Below are 20,500 nucleotides of genomic sequence, written 5' to 3'. Positions count from 1 at the left end.
AGGTCTGACTCCAATACCTATGATCTTTTCTTTCCCCCAAGTGAAACACAAGTGCCAAGCACAGTGCTGACCAGATGGCAAGTACTCAATAAGGCATCTCTCACCATCACAACTAACACACAAGAAATGTAACCATCAATGCACTGGTGTGCATTCTGATTTAAAGGGCCTAAAACAACAAACAGACTAAAAAACTTTAAGAGAACCTAAGAACCTAATCTTTCTGAAAAATTCAAGTTCCATGGATAATCGGATAATTATCCTATTATTAAGCCAATTACTTTTTAAGTCACTTGGGATAATGAAAAGGGAAAAATTTATTAAGATTTTATATAGTGTGAGAATCTTTTTCCCCCCAGTTAGAAAACTGCTAAATTTGAATCCCAAAGACTCATAAATTCACAAACATACCTGACTGAAATTCAAATGCTGCTGCTGGAATGCTGATGTCAATTTCTGCTGACGATTACCTACTGCGGAAGGCTGGTTTAATCTTCCAGGAGCAGATCGTCCTTTTATTAATGGCTGGCATACAGAATCTGGCAACAACAAAATACCAGAAAGTAGCTACTTTTTCCTTCTTATGTAAAAATTAGAAAGGTCTTTAGATATTTTACACAATAGTGATTTGAGAACCTTAAAATTAAATACAAAGAAAAGATCTCATGGTTTCCAAGGACTGGGTGATATTAGAAGATATCTCCTTTGTACAATAGATTTCGCAGGGTCAGGCTGGAAATTCAGAGATGACTTTTGGCTCTAATGTTCCTAAATTAAGACCTTTTAAGGGACAATCAGGGAAATAGAGAGGACTCAGTTTACCTGTGTTTGCCATATGCTCATCGGCATTTAATCCATTTTCTAGTCCCATTGGTGGCACCACAACAGTACAAACAGCTGGTTTGGTTTCTGCGTCAGCAGAGGTTACCAGTTCTGTGTTTTGATGCGTATCCGCCACAAAACTGCTCTCTGCAAACGGGCTGTCATGTCCTGAAGAGTCTGATGTTGGAGAGCCATCCACAGTATCACAACTACTTTCCTGTTCTTCATCTGACATACTACAACAAGAAAGTATTTTTATGAACAATGTTTTTCAACATTAAATCTAAAGTTAAATAATTTCCAGACTCCCAGCAAAATGATAAGAATCTTATTCAATTATTTCATACCTAATTACAACTTCTTCCTTATCAAAAAAACATTTTTCATAGATTTTCTAGACTCCCACATTAATTCTTTTTTCAGACTGCTAACCCTAATTCTGTCTATCTAGGAACACACTCTTGGCACTTATTTTTCCCTCCTTTCCCTTCCCACTTGATCCTTAGTCGCAGTTCATAAAATCCCATTTATAAATTACAGAAGATTTCATCAAGACACTACAAAAGAAGTGCTGTTCTGGATAACTGAAACAAAATGTACAAACACATAAGCATGCAACTTGCATATTTCAGATTAAATTCTAATGTTATATATGTACCTTTAGTGATAATTTGGGTCCTTTTAACTAACCAGTTATCTGAAAGGTCTTTCCCACCTCTCTGAAGGTCTAGCCAGTGTCCCATTTCTCTTCTCGCCCTGACCCTTGGGCCCTGCCCACCACCCCCCAACTCCTTGGGATTTCTACAGCATTTATATTGTTTTACTACTCACTTCATACTTAACAATTTGAAGCATCTCTTTTTATATGTATATTTTAATTATATATTTTTATCTTTGTATTTTATTTATATATATACACATCTTACATGTATGTGTGTATTTACATATACATATGTATAATACCAACTTCCAAACCACATTATAAACAAGTTATAAGAAGAAGATGTGTTAATACTTCTTTATGCTTCCACAGAGCTTAGTTATAACCAAACTATTCAAAACCATATTTCCTGATTATGGAAAAAAGAGAAGACGAATAAAATTAAAGCTAAACTTTTTCAAATTTTGTTTCCACTAAAAAAAAGAATTTCTAAAAGCTAAAATCAAATGTATTTCACTGAAATTTTTATGGCTCATCTGTTAATGCGTTAGTACCTCATGCAGGTTAGGAGAAGCTCACTACTTTAGTGGCAAGGCATGTCCCTGGCCAAAAGGAAGGGTAGGAAGGAAATATGCATGAAACCGTGCAAATCAATCACTATGAGAGAAAAAAATCAGCAAATACTCTACTGACAGTGGGTCATTACTTTATTATGCAAAACACTCCTTTTTATTTTGCTGAAGTATATGTTCTTATTCCAAATTTAAATTACAATAGTAGTCTGTGGAGCTGGAGTTGAGAATGTGGCTTTTTCACTCTTTCAAAACAAATGATTCTTTAAAAATCATTTATTAGAACCTCAATTTTTCATTTAGATCTGTTCTGTAATAGTAAAGAAAATTACTACTTAAAACCTGAGTTTATAAAAAGGTGATCTAGTTCAAAAATTATGATCAAGAGAGAAGTCACTGTGGTAAACTGGCAGGTACTTACTAATTTAAACAACAACAAAAGAAATCATAGGCTTTTTAGTAGACTTAATATTTATAATGCACTGCTATTGAAATTCCTTTACCTGTTCGGTCTCTTGCAAGGGGATGGGCTGGACTGCCCTGAGGAGCTGGTGCTCAGAGTACTCTCAGGACTACTTAATGAACAAATCCGATCAATATTCAAGGTGCTCTGGCAAGCTTCACAATCCAGATTACCTTTACATCTAAGTAAAGAGGGAAGGGAAAACTGGGTCAAAAATGAGAACATACTTCCCAAGTAGCCAAAATTTACATTATTTAATTAAGGATATGAAACAGTTAAGAGTGACCTACATGGACAAAAATCTAAAGCTCATAATACAGGAAAAATGCTATAGTAATCATGCTAAATGCTATTCAGGAAGTTTACTCTGAAGGACATGAACAGACAAGTAATAAAGCACAAAGTTTTTTTTCCCCACTGCAGCAGAGGGTGCCATCATCATTATTTAAGGATGCAGGAAAATCGCGGGAAACTGCTTTTGGCACTTACTCTCTGAGCGAATGTCTCTGCGACGTCTCTTCTTCGTCAGTGTCACTGCTAATGGTGATCACACTCACCGCAGGACTCGGGGAGTCAGCGATGATGATGGTTTGCCGCTGTTTATCTGAAACTGATGAATCAGGGTCCTGCCTGATAGAAGTTTCACAACAATTTCTTGCCTCTCCTTCTGAGTTACGATTGTCCTGTGTTTCTATGCAACTTGCTTCCTCAACATCTTTCCCATTTACTATCTTTGGAGAAATAAATGCTGATTGTGGGATATTGGTATTCTGCAATGAATTACTCCTGCAATCAAAGGAACAATGTGTTATTTCTATAATCAAAATATATACATGACATTTTTCTAAGACAGCTTGTTATAATTAACAATGCAAACCTTCACTTGTTAAGATTATAACACACTAACATACAGATGAGTCTGTGATATATAAAATACCTCGAGAAATGTAAGTGTAGATTGCATTTACATATATTCAAATGGTCTTTTTTTTTCTTTGGTAAATGTGATATCTGAGTATCTAAAATGGTCTAAAATTATAGGTAGATAATAAATCAAAAGGGCAATAAAGGCAATCTTACCAACTGAAAGCATTTATTTCCTCTCTTCCTGGCTCCCATTCCATTAGTTTTACCAAAATACCTCTGAGAAATTGAGAAGGGAGCTGGCTTAGTGTTTGTAACAAAGCTATCAAAGAGGTCATTTTGAATACAACAGAGTGACCCTTTGGTGTACATGCAAAATTTATTTTAATGATTAATTTTAAAATGCAGAGGAAAGTTAAAATATCAATACCAACCTGTTCTGGCACAGTTTATTTTTCTTGGTGGTGGCAGGCTGAGGCCACACAACATGTGCGATGCCCACACTAATTGGCTGAGGGGCTGATAAGGTGATCTGATTGGTTAGAAGAGGTTGTGGCATCACTGAGCTGTAATGATTGCTGTGTGAAATCATTTTCCTAGGGAGAAAATTTAGAAAAATTGAATCCCTACTTTACCATATCTAGTTTGCAAACTATTCACAAAGAAGTACCCTTGTTTTTAACTTACCCCCAGTCTCCGAGCCTCTGTGAACCAGCCATACCCTCAGAAGCTAATGTAGTAGCAGGAGCCATGGGTGTTATCTGTTGCCAGGCAGGTACCAGCATCTGCTGTGTTCTACCAGACCATGTCTGTTGCAGCAAAAAACAAAACCAAAAACAAAAGAAAAACTAGTATGATACAAGTTAACTCAAAGTAACAATCTTCTAGACGGGAATAAAGACACAGACCTACTAGAGAATCGACTTGACGATCCGGGGAGGGGGAAGAGTAAACTGGGACAAAGTGAGAGAGTGGCATGGATATACATACACTACCAAACGTAAAATAGATAGCTAGTGGAAGCAGCCACATAGCACAGGGAGATCAGCTCCATGCTTTGTGACCACCTAGAGGGGTGGGATAGGGAGGATGGAAAAGAGGGAGGGAGACGCAAGAAGGAAGAAATATGGGGACATATGTATATGTACAACTGATTCACTTTGTTATAAAGCAGAAACTAACATACCATCGTAAAGCAATTATATTCCAATAAAGATGTAAAAAAATTTTTTTTATTTTTAAAAATAAAAAACTTCAATAATTAAAAAAAAGTAACAATCTTCTAATAATTATAAAAGTTAAAGTCAATAATCTACAAGGATCGAATTCCCATCTAGGTCATTTTCATTGTTTCCAACAGCACAAATGGATTAGTGCCTCTACCTGAGTAAAAGGAGGACAGCACATATGTAAGAATAATGAATTATTACCAACCTGAGAAAGAACTCCTGGTCGGATCTGTAGTGGCTGCATGGCTGGGGCCTGCGTTACAAGGGGTACTGTATTATCTACCCTTATTGAATAACTAGTGGGTTTACCATGTGTTGCAGGAATACCTGTGAAATAGAAAGGAACAGTTCTCAAATAAAAGAAAAAAATTTTCTCTGAGTTACCTTATAAAACTCTTAAATTTATGAATTGCTAAAATTCTTATTAGGATTATAAAAAAATTCCCTGCATAAAATTTTCATAATATTAGAAAGCAATCTATTTGGAAAGTGAGGTACTGTCTATCTACCTTGTGGTACCTCATTCCAAAAATTGTTATAAAGCTACTCTTTCAAAGTTGAATGATTTGTTTTTGAAACTTCCCATTCCTTTTAAAGTTTGCTATCATAGCTTTCCTTTCATTTTAGAAAGTTCTGCCACTGGTAAGACATGGAAAGGTGAATCTGGCTCAACATCCTTATTCTCTAGCAGGTAAACGTTCATCTTTTCATACAAACTTTTAGCTATGCTTGGTATTCTCTTCTTTAAAACTATGATAGGATCTTATACACGTCACCAAAGGAGGAATGTATCACAACTTCAACTTCAATGGCCATGATGGTTTACATGATTCAGTAAAATTCAGGATGGCACACTCATTTCAACCTCTAAAGGAAAAGCAAAAAACAAACTTTTCTGCCTTATATGATACAACTAAGCATTTATCGTTGTGGTTTAATCTACTAGTATTTCTAGTGGAGAGCTACTGGAACTCCAGGACAAACGTTCCATTTTGCTTACCCCCTAGGAAAATTAGAAAGCAGGATTACTACCCACATTAATCCTGTTAATATTAATATGTCTGTGTCATACACTGCAAGAGCACCTTGCAAATATTAAGTCTTATGGCACCAAACTTTAAGAGAGTAAAGTAGTATTACACCAACTAAGAACTTTGACTAACAAGATTTTAGGGATATCTCCTAAGATTAGAAAGCTGAGTTACTAGAATAAATTCACTACTTCATAATTCCAGTCTATTGTATTGTACTTACTTTCAATATGGGGTGGCAGATCATTTAAACATAATCAGTTTTTGGATAAAAGAGACCTTGTGTGATCAGCCATTTAAAAAAATTTTTTTAAAAACAATTCTTTTTTTTTCCTACTGAAAAATAACCTTACACTTTTTATTGCACAAATATTTATAAGTGATAATTCTAAGGAGAATTTTATTGTGTTTATCTTCTTCACAGAGGTGTTTATCCTACTGGCAGGGTGTTCTACCCTCTGAACTCCACCTAAAGAGCTACATGTGAGGGACTTCCCTGGCGGTCCAGTAGTTACGACTCTGTGTTTCCAATGCAGGGGGTGAGGGATCGATCCCTGGTCAGGGAACTAAGATCCCACTTGCTGCAGCACATGGCCAAAAAAAGTTTAAAAAAAGACAAAGAAAAAAAAGAGCTACATGTGAATTAGATCTACAAAGATCTATGAGTTATTTTTTTAAACTGACCTTCTTACCCTTTCCAAAAAGCATGTCTTGATCAGCAAATTCTCCAAGGAATGGAATATGAGCACACCCAGGCTGTGTAGATATATTGCAGCAATAGAGAATCTCATCAGAGAAAAAAGCATCCTGACTTTGATAAGGGTGAAATCACAGAGCAAATTCTTAAATCCCCCCAAAAAAAGATTGCCCTTAAATTCTCCTCGTAATCAATGCCTTAAGACAAGAAGAATTCTCCTATAATCTTTTTTTTAAAAATCAAATTCAAAAGTGGGTTCAGGGCTTCCCTGGTGGCGCAGTGGTTGAGAGTCCACCTGCCGATGCAGCGGACACAGGTTCGTGCCCCGGTCAGGGAGGATACCACATGCCGCGGAGCGGCTGGGCCCGTGAGCCATGGCCACTGAGCCTGCGCGTCTGGAGCCTGTGCTCCGCAATGGGAGAGGCCACAACAGTGAGAGGCCTGCGTACAGCAAAAAAAAAAAAGAAAAGAAAAAAAAAGTGGGTTCAGATCCTAATTTTCTATATGCTTATTAGGTTGGCTAAAATTTTTATCTTCGATTACATTTGCTTGATACCTGGAAAGCATGACACAAAAAGTTTAAAGACTGTTCTAGTACAACAGAGGAGAATTCTGCTGGAATGCATTTGATTCTAAAATAGCAGTTTTCATCCAGAGGGGATGAATAAGTAGCTTTTCAGATTGCCAAATAATGTTAAACGCTTGTTTAGTAAATACAACAACCTACACTCAAATTTGTTAAGTAAAAGCTTGTCTAAGTCTTCTGTACTTTAAACATGGCACAATATTAGGGATGTGGCATCCATATAGCTATACCTACACGTTATATCTATAGTATCTAAAATATATGAAATGCATGATGAACTTAAACAGTGTAGACCCAAGGTAAAAAATTTAAAGTGAAGGGCAAGAGACATAAATTGTATTTTAAAATCCGAAGTATAATGGTACCATAACTGCTACCCAATAATCACTTAAATATGTTTCTTTGAAATGGATTAGCACATTATGAGGTAAAGGGGTAAGAAGGTCAATACTGGGATTTTCTACAGAGATGCCAAAATGGATTAGAGGGAAAGCTTTCATTTCTAAGCAGACACTATACTAAGATAAGAAACAGTGAGACAACATATTACAGAGCCTGCCTGTTATGCTGCTGCAGCTGCACCTGTTAGTTCTTTAAGTGAACAAATATTTTGCTTTCTCTCACTATTAATTCTAAAACTATTGTTCTTCACATTTGATGAGTTAATGAGCTTGAAAGTATCTCCTTTTCTTTCTGTTATCCTTGTTAGGAACCACTTGCAGTTGTTAACATATGTACAGAAAGGTTACTAACCTTTTATTAATTACAAGCTACATAAAAAGATAAAAGATTTGCCTAACCTCATTGAATGTTTTAAGAATGATGCCCAATTGTACTTAGAAATGTGTCCACAAAGCCTTTTGGTACAAACAGAAGGTAGCTCTGAAAAAAAAAAAATTGTTATTCCAAATCTTTTTTTTTTTTTTTTGGCTGTGCCGCACAGCTTGCAGGATCTTAGTTCCCCTAACAAGGATCAAACCCGGGCCCCCAGCAGTGAAAGCCCAGAATCCTAACCACTGGAATGCCAGGGAATTCCCTGCTATTCCAAATCTTGATGAAATATACCACACTGTAGGTAGGTGACCCCCAAACTGATTTTGGTACACGGAAGAGATCATTAGAACCTAAGAATCTATTAGTACAGATTAAAAACTCATCTAAGTGAAAATGTATCTGTCAAGATACCACTTACGTAGTAACTAATTGAAAAACAAAAAAGCATCAGTCTTGCATGCTCAAGAATTTAGAAGTAAAATGTCTATGACTTACTATTAACAGTATGTGTATGTTTAACAGACAGATAGAACAAATACACCATGTTAATACTTGTTGAATCTAGGAGAAAGGACATTATTATTCTTTGAACTTCTCTACAATAAACAGTTGAAGAAAAACAAAGAAACACAACAACATCTTTAAGAGTGCTGACAATATGATATAGGTATTTTTATTACCAAACCAGCCATGGGTCACTGTCACAGATAACAGACCAAAGCTACCCTGGTAGAACCAAAGTGGCTAAAGAGCTGCTATGTTTTCACATCTCTCATTACCAGCCAAGCAAGTCAACAAACATATTTTTGGTGCTTTGTTAGGCACTGCGGGGAAGATTAAAATAAAAACTTTAAAAAGTTGCTCACATCCTTAAATGAAATAAAAATTTCAAATATAACCTTCAGAATCCAGAAATATTACAGCTGGAAACGATCAAGATAGTATCTATTCAGTCTGTTTTCTTTGACAAAGGCTGAAGCAAGTTAACAGACTTGTCTGGGATGGCAGAGCAAACAGCAGAAAGAGAACTAGATCCCAGGCCGACTTAGCACCAAGAGCTCTCACTTACACTACACAGCATTACCACCATGCTTCAAAGAGTCATTTCAGGCCCATTTGGAATCAATCTCTTGATTTTAAGATATAACTAGATGTCACAGCCTAGCAAGGACATAAGAATGTCATGTAAAATGACATCACTCAGTCATCCTCGGTATGCTATTTCCGAAGGACCTAGGAAAGAGGGCTTTATGCTAGCTATTCCAGTCAAAAAGTTCACTGCTATCACCCTTTCACCACTAAGAAGTTCCTCAGTGTGAAAATTTATGGCATCTTCAAAGGTGTTCTGTCACCATCTCACTTGAGGATTTGATTCGATATTTTTATCTAAATAAGGGCAATTTGATCAAAATCAATCTTCAAACAAACAAACAAACAAACTAAGCTATGGGGAAAGAACAAGACTACAATATTTTAGGAAAGAAATCCTCTGACCAAAACTTAAAGAACTGAGCTTTCAATCACTGTAATGTCCAGCGATGACATGCAGATAAGTACTTACTTGAACATCTGGAGCAGTTATACCCAGTATAGGACAATCCATACCTTTCCAAGTTCATTAATTTCCACTAAGGTATGTCATCATGCTAGACTCTACAGGAAATACAACTGTCGTATGGTCCATTTTGTTAATGATGACTACAGTGGAGCTGCACTCAAGAAGTATCACTGGTCTTAAGGCTACTGACCTGCTTAAATTAAATTCAAATGTAGCAGTAAATGTAGCAAAACCCATGCAGTGTATTTGAAGAATAGATGCCTAAACTTATTTTAAAGTAATGCATGCCTAAATTCAAAGTGTAATTTGAATAAAAGAATACCTTGAATAGCTGGTGGACAGATAATCAGTGTCTGCTGAAAAGCATCACCACAACCAAAATGAGCAGTTCCAGCCTGCAGAGGAATCCCATGGTGCACAACTGAATGAGCAGATGTGGTTAATGCCTGAAACGATAGACGTACATGGCATTCATTATACAGAGCAGGCTTCTAATTGCTGTACACATACTTTATAAGCAGAAATCAAATGCATTTCAAAAAATCGTAATTCTATGATAAAAATGGACCCAGAAATTGATCTTACTGAAGTCTACTTTTTGTAGAGTTGAGACACAGAAGGGCAGGTAGATCATACTGAAAGAATAAAAGGTGAAGGAAAAAAATGGATTTGAGTAGATATGCTCCAATTGTTACCCTGAAATATCAGAGATTTAACAGAACAGCCATAGTAAGACTTCATCAGCACTGGAACTTCTAACTGCTGACTTGGAAACTTCTGCATATTTCAAAAGCAAATCAGCAATCATTAAAAAAAAAAAAAAGAGGAGCATAAATTATCAAATACTATAAGTTCTTACCTGACTTCTTAATGTGCCAATTTTAGTAAAATTTGCTGTCAGATTAGCAGTACTGCTTGGAGCAACTGGTCTCAAGAGTGAAGTTTTATTGTGATTATTTGTGTCACATGAATTCGGATGGGACTTACAAATATCCATAATATGAAAACAGGACTTTACACTGCAAAAGAAAAATCGAAAGGTAATTGTAATATTATTTTTTTAATGTTTAGAGTAGTTTAAGATTAAAAATTATTTCCAAAAGGAAAAAAAAGTCTATGGCTTGCACTTAATCTGCATATTTCCAATAGTATTTCTACCAGGAAATCCTGTAAGATCAAATTTCAAAGCAAGCAGAATATACTTATATCTGGAATATTTTCTTGAGACAGCAAAGCAATAGTGAGCACTTTTTGGTTATAATTTTATGACCCCTACTCTAAATAGTTTTTTTCTAAACTTCTAGATCTCCACATCCCTAAATTAATGGCACCATGTATGTGGTTATTACGTTATTTTCAAAGTGCTTATATACAGAAACCATTAGACATTTTTAAGTACTGGGGGTGTGGAGACTAGTTGGGCTTTATAAAAACATCGATTTTAATTGTAATTCACAATAACGAGTATCAGTTTGTTCCTTTACCTCCTTAATTCAATATTTTAAAAATATTAAAAGAAGCTATTTTAAGTCACTTACTTTACTCTCTTCAGCCTATAAAAAAGAGGATTGGGGTTCAAAGAATTCACAAGATTTGCCTAAGGTAACTCTTCTAAGTCCTTCTCAATTTGGGCATATACTCTTCTCTACTAACCCATAAAAAAAAACCTCCTTTCCTTCCACAACACAGAGGGGAAAGAAGGGGGACAAGAAAAGCAAATGCTGTGAAAGGAAATTGAAAATGGAGTTTGCAGGACTCAAAATTGAGGGAGGAACAACCTAACACTTCCTTTAACTATAAATATGCCTGGTTATTAAGGTAAGAATGTCATGTAAAACGACATCACTCAGTCATCCTCGGTATGCTATTTTGGAAAAAGAACATTGGAATGTGATTTAGATTTGCATTCTATTTCTACTCTGCAATTTATTGTCTATGTGAACTTGGCCAAGTTAGCTTAACCTCTTTTTACTCAGTTTCCTTATATTTAATGAAGAAATTGAATCATTTTTCTAACACACTGGTTTACCACAAACAGCATTATCATTTCTCCAGAATCATTTTAAAAGATTTTAGAGTAACATACTGGTTGCTATGCGGGAAATCTAGAAGATGTTTCATATTAACAAAAGCATGGTTCAAAGTCTCTGCTGGAGTAATTCTTAAATCTGCATCAATCAGCAACATTTTTTTCAACAGACTAACAAATTCTCTTCTATCAGCTTTCTCAGCCAAAAGATCACTTCCTTCCAAATCCATCACTGTGTTCACCTGCAAAATCAAAACTTCAAGTCACCGAATAAAAATAAGCCATACAAGGTAGTATATGTTAAAGTCTCACAGTTTACAAAAGAAGCCCACAACACAGGAAAGAACAAAGAACTACAATTATTTTGAAATAAGAAAGAACAATTGAGTTTAACAAATCCTCAAAAATATTCTGAGGTACCAAAGAGCATTCAAAGCAGGAAAAATAATTTTTTTTAACTAAACAAATATCCACTTCTAGAGAGAGGTAAGGAAAAGAAACATGTCTGTTAGAGTTTTCCTTTTTAAAGAAAATGCTTGAATAATACAAATTAAATATGTGATAAAGACAAATGCAATTTAGTCCCTGAAACCTCAGAATCAATTTTGTTTGAAAAGCTTAAAAACAGCAAGCATTCTATGTCATATAGAAAATGATTAACGTGTTTTGGCATTCTTGGCATTCAACTCCACCAACTTAAGCATAAGACTGACAAATGTGTCTGTGGTACTCACATGCACTATATCATCCAGACTGTTGAATATGTACTTTCTGGCTTCTTTAGACTTCATTCCTGTCTCAGCCTCGTGTTCTTCCAGTGTCTTATCGAATATATCAGAGAAGGAAAATATCTTATTTACCCACCATTTGTAAATCCTTTATTTCTTCAATTCTGGCACATTTAGCCTAATATATTGAATATTCTAAGGCAAGTAGTAGTTTCAAAAGAATAACTAACAAAAATGTAATTTTGGGACTTCCCTGGTGGTGCAGCGGTTAAGAATCCACCTGCCAAGGCAGGGGACACGGGTTTGAGCCCTGGTCCGGGAGGATCCCACATGCTGCGGAGGAACTAAGCCTGTGTGCCACAACTACTGAGCCTGCGCTCTAGAGCCTGCGAGCCACAACTACTGAAGTCGATGCGCCTAGAGCCTGTGCTCCGCAACGAGAAGCCACTGCAATGAGAAGCCCATGCACCGCAACAAAGAGTGGACCCAATGCAGCCAAAAATAAATAAATAAAATAATTTTTTTTAATGTAAGTTTTTAGAAGTATACAAAAAATGAGAAGTTCAGGTTCAGATCAAAAAATATTACACATATAGATAAATTCCTTAACAAAATAACTAAAGTGAATCATTAAAGATTTACTAATCTTAGGAATAATTTAGGTACTTGGGTTATGTAGTAAGTGGTTAGATTCAATCCCCGTCCTATAAAGCTTAATAAATGTAGAACTGGGTAGGGAAGATAAACAACACAAAATGATACACATAAAATTTTTTTAAACTATTTAAAATGAGTTAATAATTGTGCTGTCAGGTTAGAGAATGAGCTAAGGTATTCAGAAAGGACTCTCCTTGTTAAAAGTGGGGGGTGGGGATTGTCAAAAATGAAAATGCAATGAAAAAGAAAGAATGCAAAAGAAGAAAAAAATGCAATGAAAGAGGGCTTCCCTGGTGGCGCAGTGGTTGAGAGCCTGCCTGCTGATGCAGGGGACGCAGGTTTGTGCCCCGGTCTGGGAAGATTCCACATGCCGCTGAGTGGCTGGGCCCGTGAGCCATGGCTGCTGAGCCTGCGCGTCCGGAGCCTGTGCTCCACAACGGGAGAGGCCACAACAGTGAGAGGCCCGTGTACAGCCAAAAAAAAAAAAAAAAAAGCAATGAAAGAAAAATAGGCACATCTGTGAACATGAGGCATCTTAGAATATGTTTTTCTAAATTTTTTTTTTAATGTATTACCTTTAATCTCCAACCAGAATGAGAGATATCTGTTTCTCTGCAAAAAAATCTTGTGGATTTTGTACCCACATTTAACAACTGTTCTCCTGGTAAACCTTGAGTCTGAGAAATGTATCGAATCTGAAAAATAATTTACAAAACAGAAGAATTATTCTTTTATTGCATTAAGATATTTATTGAACAACTATATCAGACACTAAGGTAGATGTTAGATCAAGAATTAAATGATGTACAGTGTGTGCCCTAAGAAATCAGTCCAGTGGGGAACATACAAGTAAGCAATTATAATACAGTGTAATATATATTGATATAATACAGGTATAATAAATACATGCCTTATGGAAAAACAAAGAAGAGACACATAAAATAATTGTAGTCATATAAAGTTCCAGATGAGGTGATGCTCAAGTTGGGTCAAAAAGAACAAACAGTTTGTTAGCCCTGAAGGAATGGAAAAAAATCTGAATTATGATGATTTATGCTAAGGTTATAATATGAGTAAATATGGAAAATAAAAAGAATACATCCACACATTCAGAGACTGAAGTTCACTAAGGGAGAAATGGCAAGAGACAAAATTGATCTAGCAGGCAAAGGGCTTTATCAGTAGGTTAAGAAGTTTGGATTTTACTCTGAGAGGCAATACTGGGAAACCACTGGAGAAACTGGAGAAATCTACACAGGCAACTGACAAGTTACTTGACTTAGTGACAAGTTGACGTGGTGAATTAGGGCTATGGGAGCACTGGAGGGGACGCATCTATGTCACTGGCATATGTGTGCTTGAGTCAGTAGAGGAGGACACAGTGTAGATGAGCTCTCTCAGGACACTGAAAAGCTCCAGCCTCAGGGCCTCTGAACTTAACATCCTTCTGTTTGAACACTGTTCCCCCAGACATCTGTATGGCTAGTGTTTCACTTCCTTCAGCTCTCACCTCAGATGTTACCTTATTCATGAGGCCTTTCATGCCCCACTAATAAATAAGAACAAGCTCTCCCCTCTTAGTACCCTTATCTCTACCTATTCTGTTGTATTTTTCTCTACTGTGCTTTTTTATCATCTGATATTCTGGTACATTTACTTTGTATTTTCTTACCCCATTCTGCAGTAGAATGTAAATTTCATGAGGGAAGAACTTTGTTTTGTTTTCTTACACGTACACCCATGACAGTGTCTGGTACATAGGTGGCCCTCAAATATCTGTTCCCCAGATCAACAACTGGGCAGCACAGGGAATAAACAGAGGCTTAACCCCTTGAAACTGTGTTTGAGAACACAGGATTCCTTTTTTAAACCTCAAATACAACTAGTCCATCCTCTCCTGCATCTTCTATTTCTTCCTCTGTATGAGATTTTTGCCCTCGATCTACAAAAATGTTTAATATCTTCCAGCCTAAAAAAAAAAAACAAACCCCAAAAACTCTCTTAACTATTTAAAACACTTTTCTCATTCAGTTAAAAGCATTAAAATAGTGGTCTATATTTTACTTTCCATTCTAACCTCAACACACAATTGGAATTTTACTATTACTCTCACGAAATGATAATGTCCTGTTATTAACTGACACATTTAATTGTCACATATTAATCCTTATCTTACTTCAACACTACTGGCTATTTTCAAGTGAATAACTTGAAAACTCTGTTCCTTTCATTTCCACATCATTCTTTTCTATTTCTCTTCCTACTTCTTGGCACTCTTTAACTGCCTTCCTCCATTTGTTATATGGCATTGCATTCTAGAGTTTTATCTGTCTTCTTTCCCTCCACAAGCCCCACATGCCCATAGTTTTATCTCTAATTCTATGTCTAAATATTTATCTCTAGCTCTGGAGCTGTAGATCCAACTGCTTACTGATACTCTCTATCTGGCAGGCCTTTAGGTACCTCAAAGTGAACATATTCTAAACTGATTTTCCTTAAACCTGTTAATCCTCATGTATTTCCCCCTTTGGAGACTACCACCAACCACCCGAATCAGAAACCTGAAATTTATGCCCAACAAGTACCTCGCCCTCATCACCCAACATCCAAAACCGTAACAATCTTACCTCATTAGTATTTTTCATAACTCTCTCTCCTCTCCATTCCTCTTTCAGGTCTTCTTCAATTCTGAGTTATACAATCTCACAAGTCTCCTAATTACCTGCCTCCCTAATGACTCCATCCACTCACTCCCAATTCATTATTCACATTGCTAAGAACAAGAAATTGCTAACAGCCATTTTGATAAAATGAAAACCTGATTATTACTCCCCTGTATAAAATTACTTTACTGCCTACAGGATGGATTCCAAATCTCTAAACATGGCACACAGGCCCTCCAGCTTTATCTCTTCCGGGCTCTTTACATGCTCCTGTACTCCAGCCCCCTCTAGCACCTGCTAAACCTTGCATGGGTTAGCTTCTCTTTCCTAGATTGCTCTCTAACCCCTACTTATCAACATCCCTGTTCTTCTCCCTCCTTACTCCCCTCCCTGCCACTTCACCAAATCCACGTGGCAAACTTTTACTGTTCCTTCTTCAAGACTCAATTCAAGAAATTCTCCTCTGTAAAGCCATGCCTAACCATCCAAAACAGAGGCAATCACCTTCCTCTGTGCTACCATCACACCTAGAACATAACAATTTTAATGCATTTATAACACTACATTACAATTATCTTTACACGTCAGTTTTCCCTGCTAGACTACGTGCCTCCTAACAAGAGTCTATGTTCATGCTATTTGTATCCCGAATTTTACATGAAATGATAACTAAAATCTCCACCTTACAAATTAGTTTCGTTACATTAAAGTGCAGTACCTCCCCCTCACCCCACATCCCCCAAGTGCCTGAGCTCCTTGTTTTACGGAAACAGAAAATGAAAAGTACTAAGAGCTTAGTATCTTGATGTTGCGCCAGAGTATCGCAGATGGTAAGAAAGGTGCTCAACAATTCAATTTCAACAAACATACACAGGGCATTTATTATGGGTCAGATGCTAAAGCTATGCAGAACAATAAAATATGTTGCCAATCTTCAAAATTTATTCAAAAAATTCAGTAGAATAAATATTTAAGCACATAATCTGCAATTAAACTAGGAAATGTCATTATAAAGAAAAAAACAAAGTGCTAAGAGAATACCATAGAGCAATTAATATACCTAAGAAGTTGAGATGGCACTGAAAAAACAAAACGGCAAATGAACCTGCCAAGCTTATTTTTGGTCGTAATGCCTGCCAGTCATTTGAAAAGAACTTGTTCCATCTGTATGCCCCTCCTGTCTCCAGTGGATGAAGGGTGGGGACCTAACCTAGAAGCAATTAATTCATAAATTTGCCTTGTGAACTCAACTAGAATTAAGCTAAGCAAATCAGATTTACAGTGTCAGAAACGCAAACTAAGAAATTCCAGATACTGTTGGAGGATGAGCTGAAGGGTTATAAGGCAGAGCTAGAGTTTGATGACCATGTTAACATAACCAGAGTTAAGAGTGAGCAGGAATTCTGAGTAGCAAGTTAGAACAGATAAAAGCACTTAAAGAGCAGCTAAGTTATACTTAAGATCGAGCACCAGAGTGAAATTCTACCAAAGCCTATTAATTTCTCTAAGTGTTGCCTTGAACCTAAAAGCACCTTCAACTCCACACTTCACAAAATCCAGTCATATTAAAGCTCATTCTTGGATTTTTGGACAGTCCACACAAAAATAAATGAACTTTTCCTTGAGCCAACTGGAGAAGGTCTCTTTGAAACCTGCTTGACAAAATAGAATTCTTTAAAGATTCCCACCCCCACCCCTGGAATGAGCTCTATTCTTCTTACATAAGATATTTGATATTACCAAGCATAATAAAATTTGAATATAAATTCAGGCTTTCGGCTGCTCTGGATAAGATTCTACCTAAACTCTAAAAAACATTTTTCAAGAACAATCAACATTTACCAAGTAAATACTGTCCATTCATCCATAAAAATATTATTTAACTTCCTAGAATGTTACTGATATTTCCCCAGTAAATATAAGTCAAATTGAGTACCTATAGCACTAATGAGACAGTATACCTACAATTAAGACAGGAAGGGATCCAAGCACAGTACCAATTCACAGGGCAGCCTTCTCTACACATACACAGTAAATACATTTGTATACGAAAAGAAATAAAATGCACATATGACAAAATATATTCTCAACATGGTCAGTGCCCAGTTGTAGAATCCAAAATTCAAAGAAGAAATTGCCTTGGAAAGACTTTAAGAGATGACACAGATGATTAAAGGGCTAGAACACAAAGCCCATAATAAAGAATTTAAATAGTCTGAAAAGTTCTTCCTGGTGACTCAAATTTGGCCTTTAAGTATACTATACGTATACTGTTAAGTCTTTTTCACCTCCTTTGAAAAAAAACAATATTACAAGGTTAAATATAGGTTACACAAAAGACATATCAACAAGGGTTAAGAAAGAGATGTTACAATATATTTCACAGAAAGTCTTTATTTTTGTAAATGTTCCATGTGCACTTAAAATGTATGTATCCTGGGCTTCCCTGGTGGCGCAGTGGTTGAGAGTCTGCCTGCCGATGCAGGGGACACGGGTTCGTGCCCCGGTCCAGGAGGATCCCACGTGCCACGGAGCGGCTGGGCCCATGAGCCATAGCCACTGAGCCTGCGTGTCCGGAGCCTGTGCTCCGCAGCAGGAGAGGCCACAGCAGTGAGAGGCCCGCGTAACAAAAAAAAAAAGTATGTATCCTGCAGTTTTGCGTGTAGTATTGGGTGTAGTGCTCTATGCCTGTATCACTAGGTCAACTTGGTTAATCATGTGTTCAAATCCTCTATATTCTTGCTGATATTTTTCTATCTACTTTCTCTATCAATTACTGAAAGAAATGTGCTTTAAATCTCTAATTATGATTGTGGCTTTGTCTCTTTTTTTGGTTCTATCAATTTTAGATTTATAATATTTTGAAGCTGTTGCTAGAGATATAAAATATAGAATTTCTGTGCTTGTGTTGAACTGAATTTCCAAATTAATTGGCTGGGCTTCCACTCTTTATAAATAATGCTGATATATTTGTAATATACAAACACTCCTGTTGTTAAAAGCAATGTTATTAACAAAAGCAAAACGGAAGAAGAATATCTTGTACAACATATATTCTGAGAGATAAATATTTGTACAAAATGTTATCACGGGGGCTTCCCTGGTGGCACAGTTCGAGCTCCAGTCCGGGAAAATCCCACATGCCGTGTAAAAACTAAGCCCATTTGCCTCAACTACTGAGCCTGTGCTCTAGAGCCCGCGAACCACAACTACTGAAGCCCGCGCGCCTACAGCCCGTGCTCCGAAGCAAGAGAAGCCACTGCAATGAGAGGCCTGCGCACCGCAACAAAGAGTAGACCCCGCTCACTGCAACTAGAGAAAACCCGCACTCAGCAACAAAGACCCAACGCAGTCAAAAATAAATAAAAATTTATTTTTAAAAAAAGTTATCACGGGACAAAACGATAAACTAGCATAGGCTGCTGGTTCCTTCCCTAGAACTCAAATCTGGAGACAGAATACAAATGGAGGTTGATGAATCTGAATAACTAATATACAGACTGTGAAAACCCTCTTCGAGCAATAGCAGATTGACAGTGGTAGGGTAGAGGTGGAGTCTGGAAGAGGGTCAGTGCCAGGGAGCTAGGGCAGACTAGAGCAGGGTTCAGCTGGACTCTTAGTGTCTTGAAAGTATCATTATCCATGAAGTAGTGTAGAGGTGGTCTACTGCTAATAGCATAGCTTCTAGATTCAGACTGCCCGTGTTAGACTATTGGGCAAGCTTATTAAACTTCCCCACACCTCAACTTTCTCATCTATAAAACTTCATAGGGTTGTTGTGAACATTAAATGAGTTAAAGTGTTGACAGTTCCTGGCACCCAAAAGAGCTCGATAAGTATTAATTAGTAATGTTACTACTATTGCCAACCATACTGTCACTGTAAGGCAAAAAATAAGTTAAAAAAATAAAATAGCAACAACACCCCAATTGGGTATCCAAGTATATCATGGCAGCTGATGCCCAGAATAGGAAACAGATAACAGACAGAGGCGTGCCCTTTTACATCCCAATTAAATGATCATAATCCAGGGAGTTGAGGAAATTTTATGAAATTCAACCACATAAATAGACTAAAGTAAAAAACAACCCCAAAAAACCCCACTCATGAATATTTTAATAGATGCACAAAAGCATTTCAGAGTCCAAACCAATTTAGGATTTTAAAAAAAAACAACTTAGGGCTTCCCTGGTGGGGCAGTGGTTGGGGGGTCTGCCTGCCAATGCAGGGTACATGGGTTCAAGCCCTGGTCTGGGGGGATCCCACATGCCGCGGAGCAACTAGCCCCTTGAGCCACAATTACTGAGCCTGCGCGTCTGGAGCCTGTGCTCCGCAGCGGGAGAGGCCGCGATAGTGAGAGGCCCGCGCACCGCGATGAAGAGTGGCCCCCGCTTGCTGCGACTAGAGAAAGCCCTCGCACAGAAACGAAGAGCCAACACAGCCATAAATGAATGAATGAATAAATAAATAAATTTGTTTTAAAAAGGGCAAAATTCCTTAAAAAAAAAAACTTAAAATTAGGAATAAAGGGATAGCCCTTATCTTGAAAACAGACATTTATCAAAACCTCTACAGCAAGCATCATATTTGAAAATGAGTATGAAGTCCAAGATTGGAACCAAAAAACACATCACTCCTATTTGCTTGTATTCATATATTTTGGAAAATACCTTTTAAAACACTGAATTGATAACTGTGTGGCCATTGATGCTGTATGCTATTAACTTTTTTCAATTACTGTACCCATTTGGAATTAAAGTAATATACATTCTGAAAATATTGTGAATCTGGATCAGATAACACCTCCCAGTTTAAAAAAAAAAAAAGAAATCTATTACAGATTTTAGAAAAACTGAGCTTTGGTCAGGACTTTGTGTTAAATTACCATTGTAACTTTTGACAAGTCATTTCATTTTTCCGGGCCTCAGTTTTCTCCTTTATAAAATGTGAAGGGGTAGTAACCAGATAATCTGTAGGGTCCTTTTCAGTATCAACGTTAGTTGTCCAACACTAGAACTGTAAAGTCCAAGTCCAGAGTACAACAGCAAACTGACCTTTATATTGCCACTAGATGGTGTCCTGCTCCAGAGTACTATGCATGTCATAAATTGTGGTCCACAAAGCCAAAGGTATATTTCTACAATTTGACAGGTACCTCATTACTTC

General features: G+C 36.9%; 1 protein-coding gene across 4 annotated transcripts in view; it reads right to left on the bottom strand.

The window, feature by feature from the left end:
• Positions 1 to 20,500, bottom strand: part of HIPK3 (homeodomain interacting protein kinase 3) — a 97,494-nt gene that overhangs the window by 4,371 nt on the left and 72,623 nt on the right. For 2 of the 4 annotated variants that reach the window (XM_032638918.1, XM_032638919.1), the window contains exons 4-16: positions 13,247 to 13,366; positions 12,021 to 12,107; positions 11,344 to 11,528; positions 10,117 to 10,276; positions 9,580 to 9,703; positions 4,817 to 4,938; positions 4,070 to 4,191; positions 3,817 to 3,978; positions 3,599 to 3,661; positions 3,008 to 3,304; positions 2,559 to 2,699; positions 823 to 1,058; positions 412 to 539 (exon numbers count right to left, since the gene is read on the bottom strand). In XM_032638918.1, the coding sequence (XP_032494809.1) occupies positions 412 to 539; positions 823 to 1,058; positions 2,559 to 2,699; positions 3,008 to 3,304; positions 3,599 to 3,661; positions 3,817 to 3,978; positions 4,070 to 4,191; positions 4,817 to 4,938; positions 9,580 to 9,703; positions 10,117 to 10,276; positions 11,344 to 11,528; positions 12,021 to 12,107; positions 13,247 to 13,366 (1,947 nt within the window). The remainder of the gene's footprint in view (positions 1 to 411; positions 540 to 822; positions 1,059 to 2,558; positions 2,700 to 3,007; positions 3,305 to 3,598; positions 3,662 to 3,816; positions 3,979 to 4,069; positions 4,192 to 4,816; positions 4,939 to 9,579; positions 9,704 to 10,116; positions 10,277 to 11,343; positions 11,529 to 12,020; positions 12,108 to 13,246; positions 13,367 to 20,500) is intronic. The other 2 variants (XM_032638921.1, XM_032638922.1) reach the window with 1 other exon arrangement.

This window comes from Phocoena sinus, chromosome 8 (assembly GCF_008692025.1).
Source record: "Phocoena sinus isolate mPhoSin1 chromosome 8, mPhoSin1.pri, whole genome shotgun sequence".
NCBI lineage: Eukaryota > Metazoa > Chordata > Mammalia > Artiodactyla > Phocoenidae > Phocoena > Phocoena sinus.
Note: the sequence above shows the minus strand (reverse complement) of the source record. Positions and strands in the feature narration are given on the sequence as shown.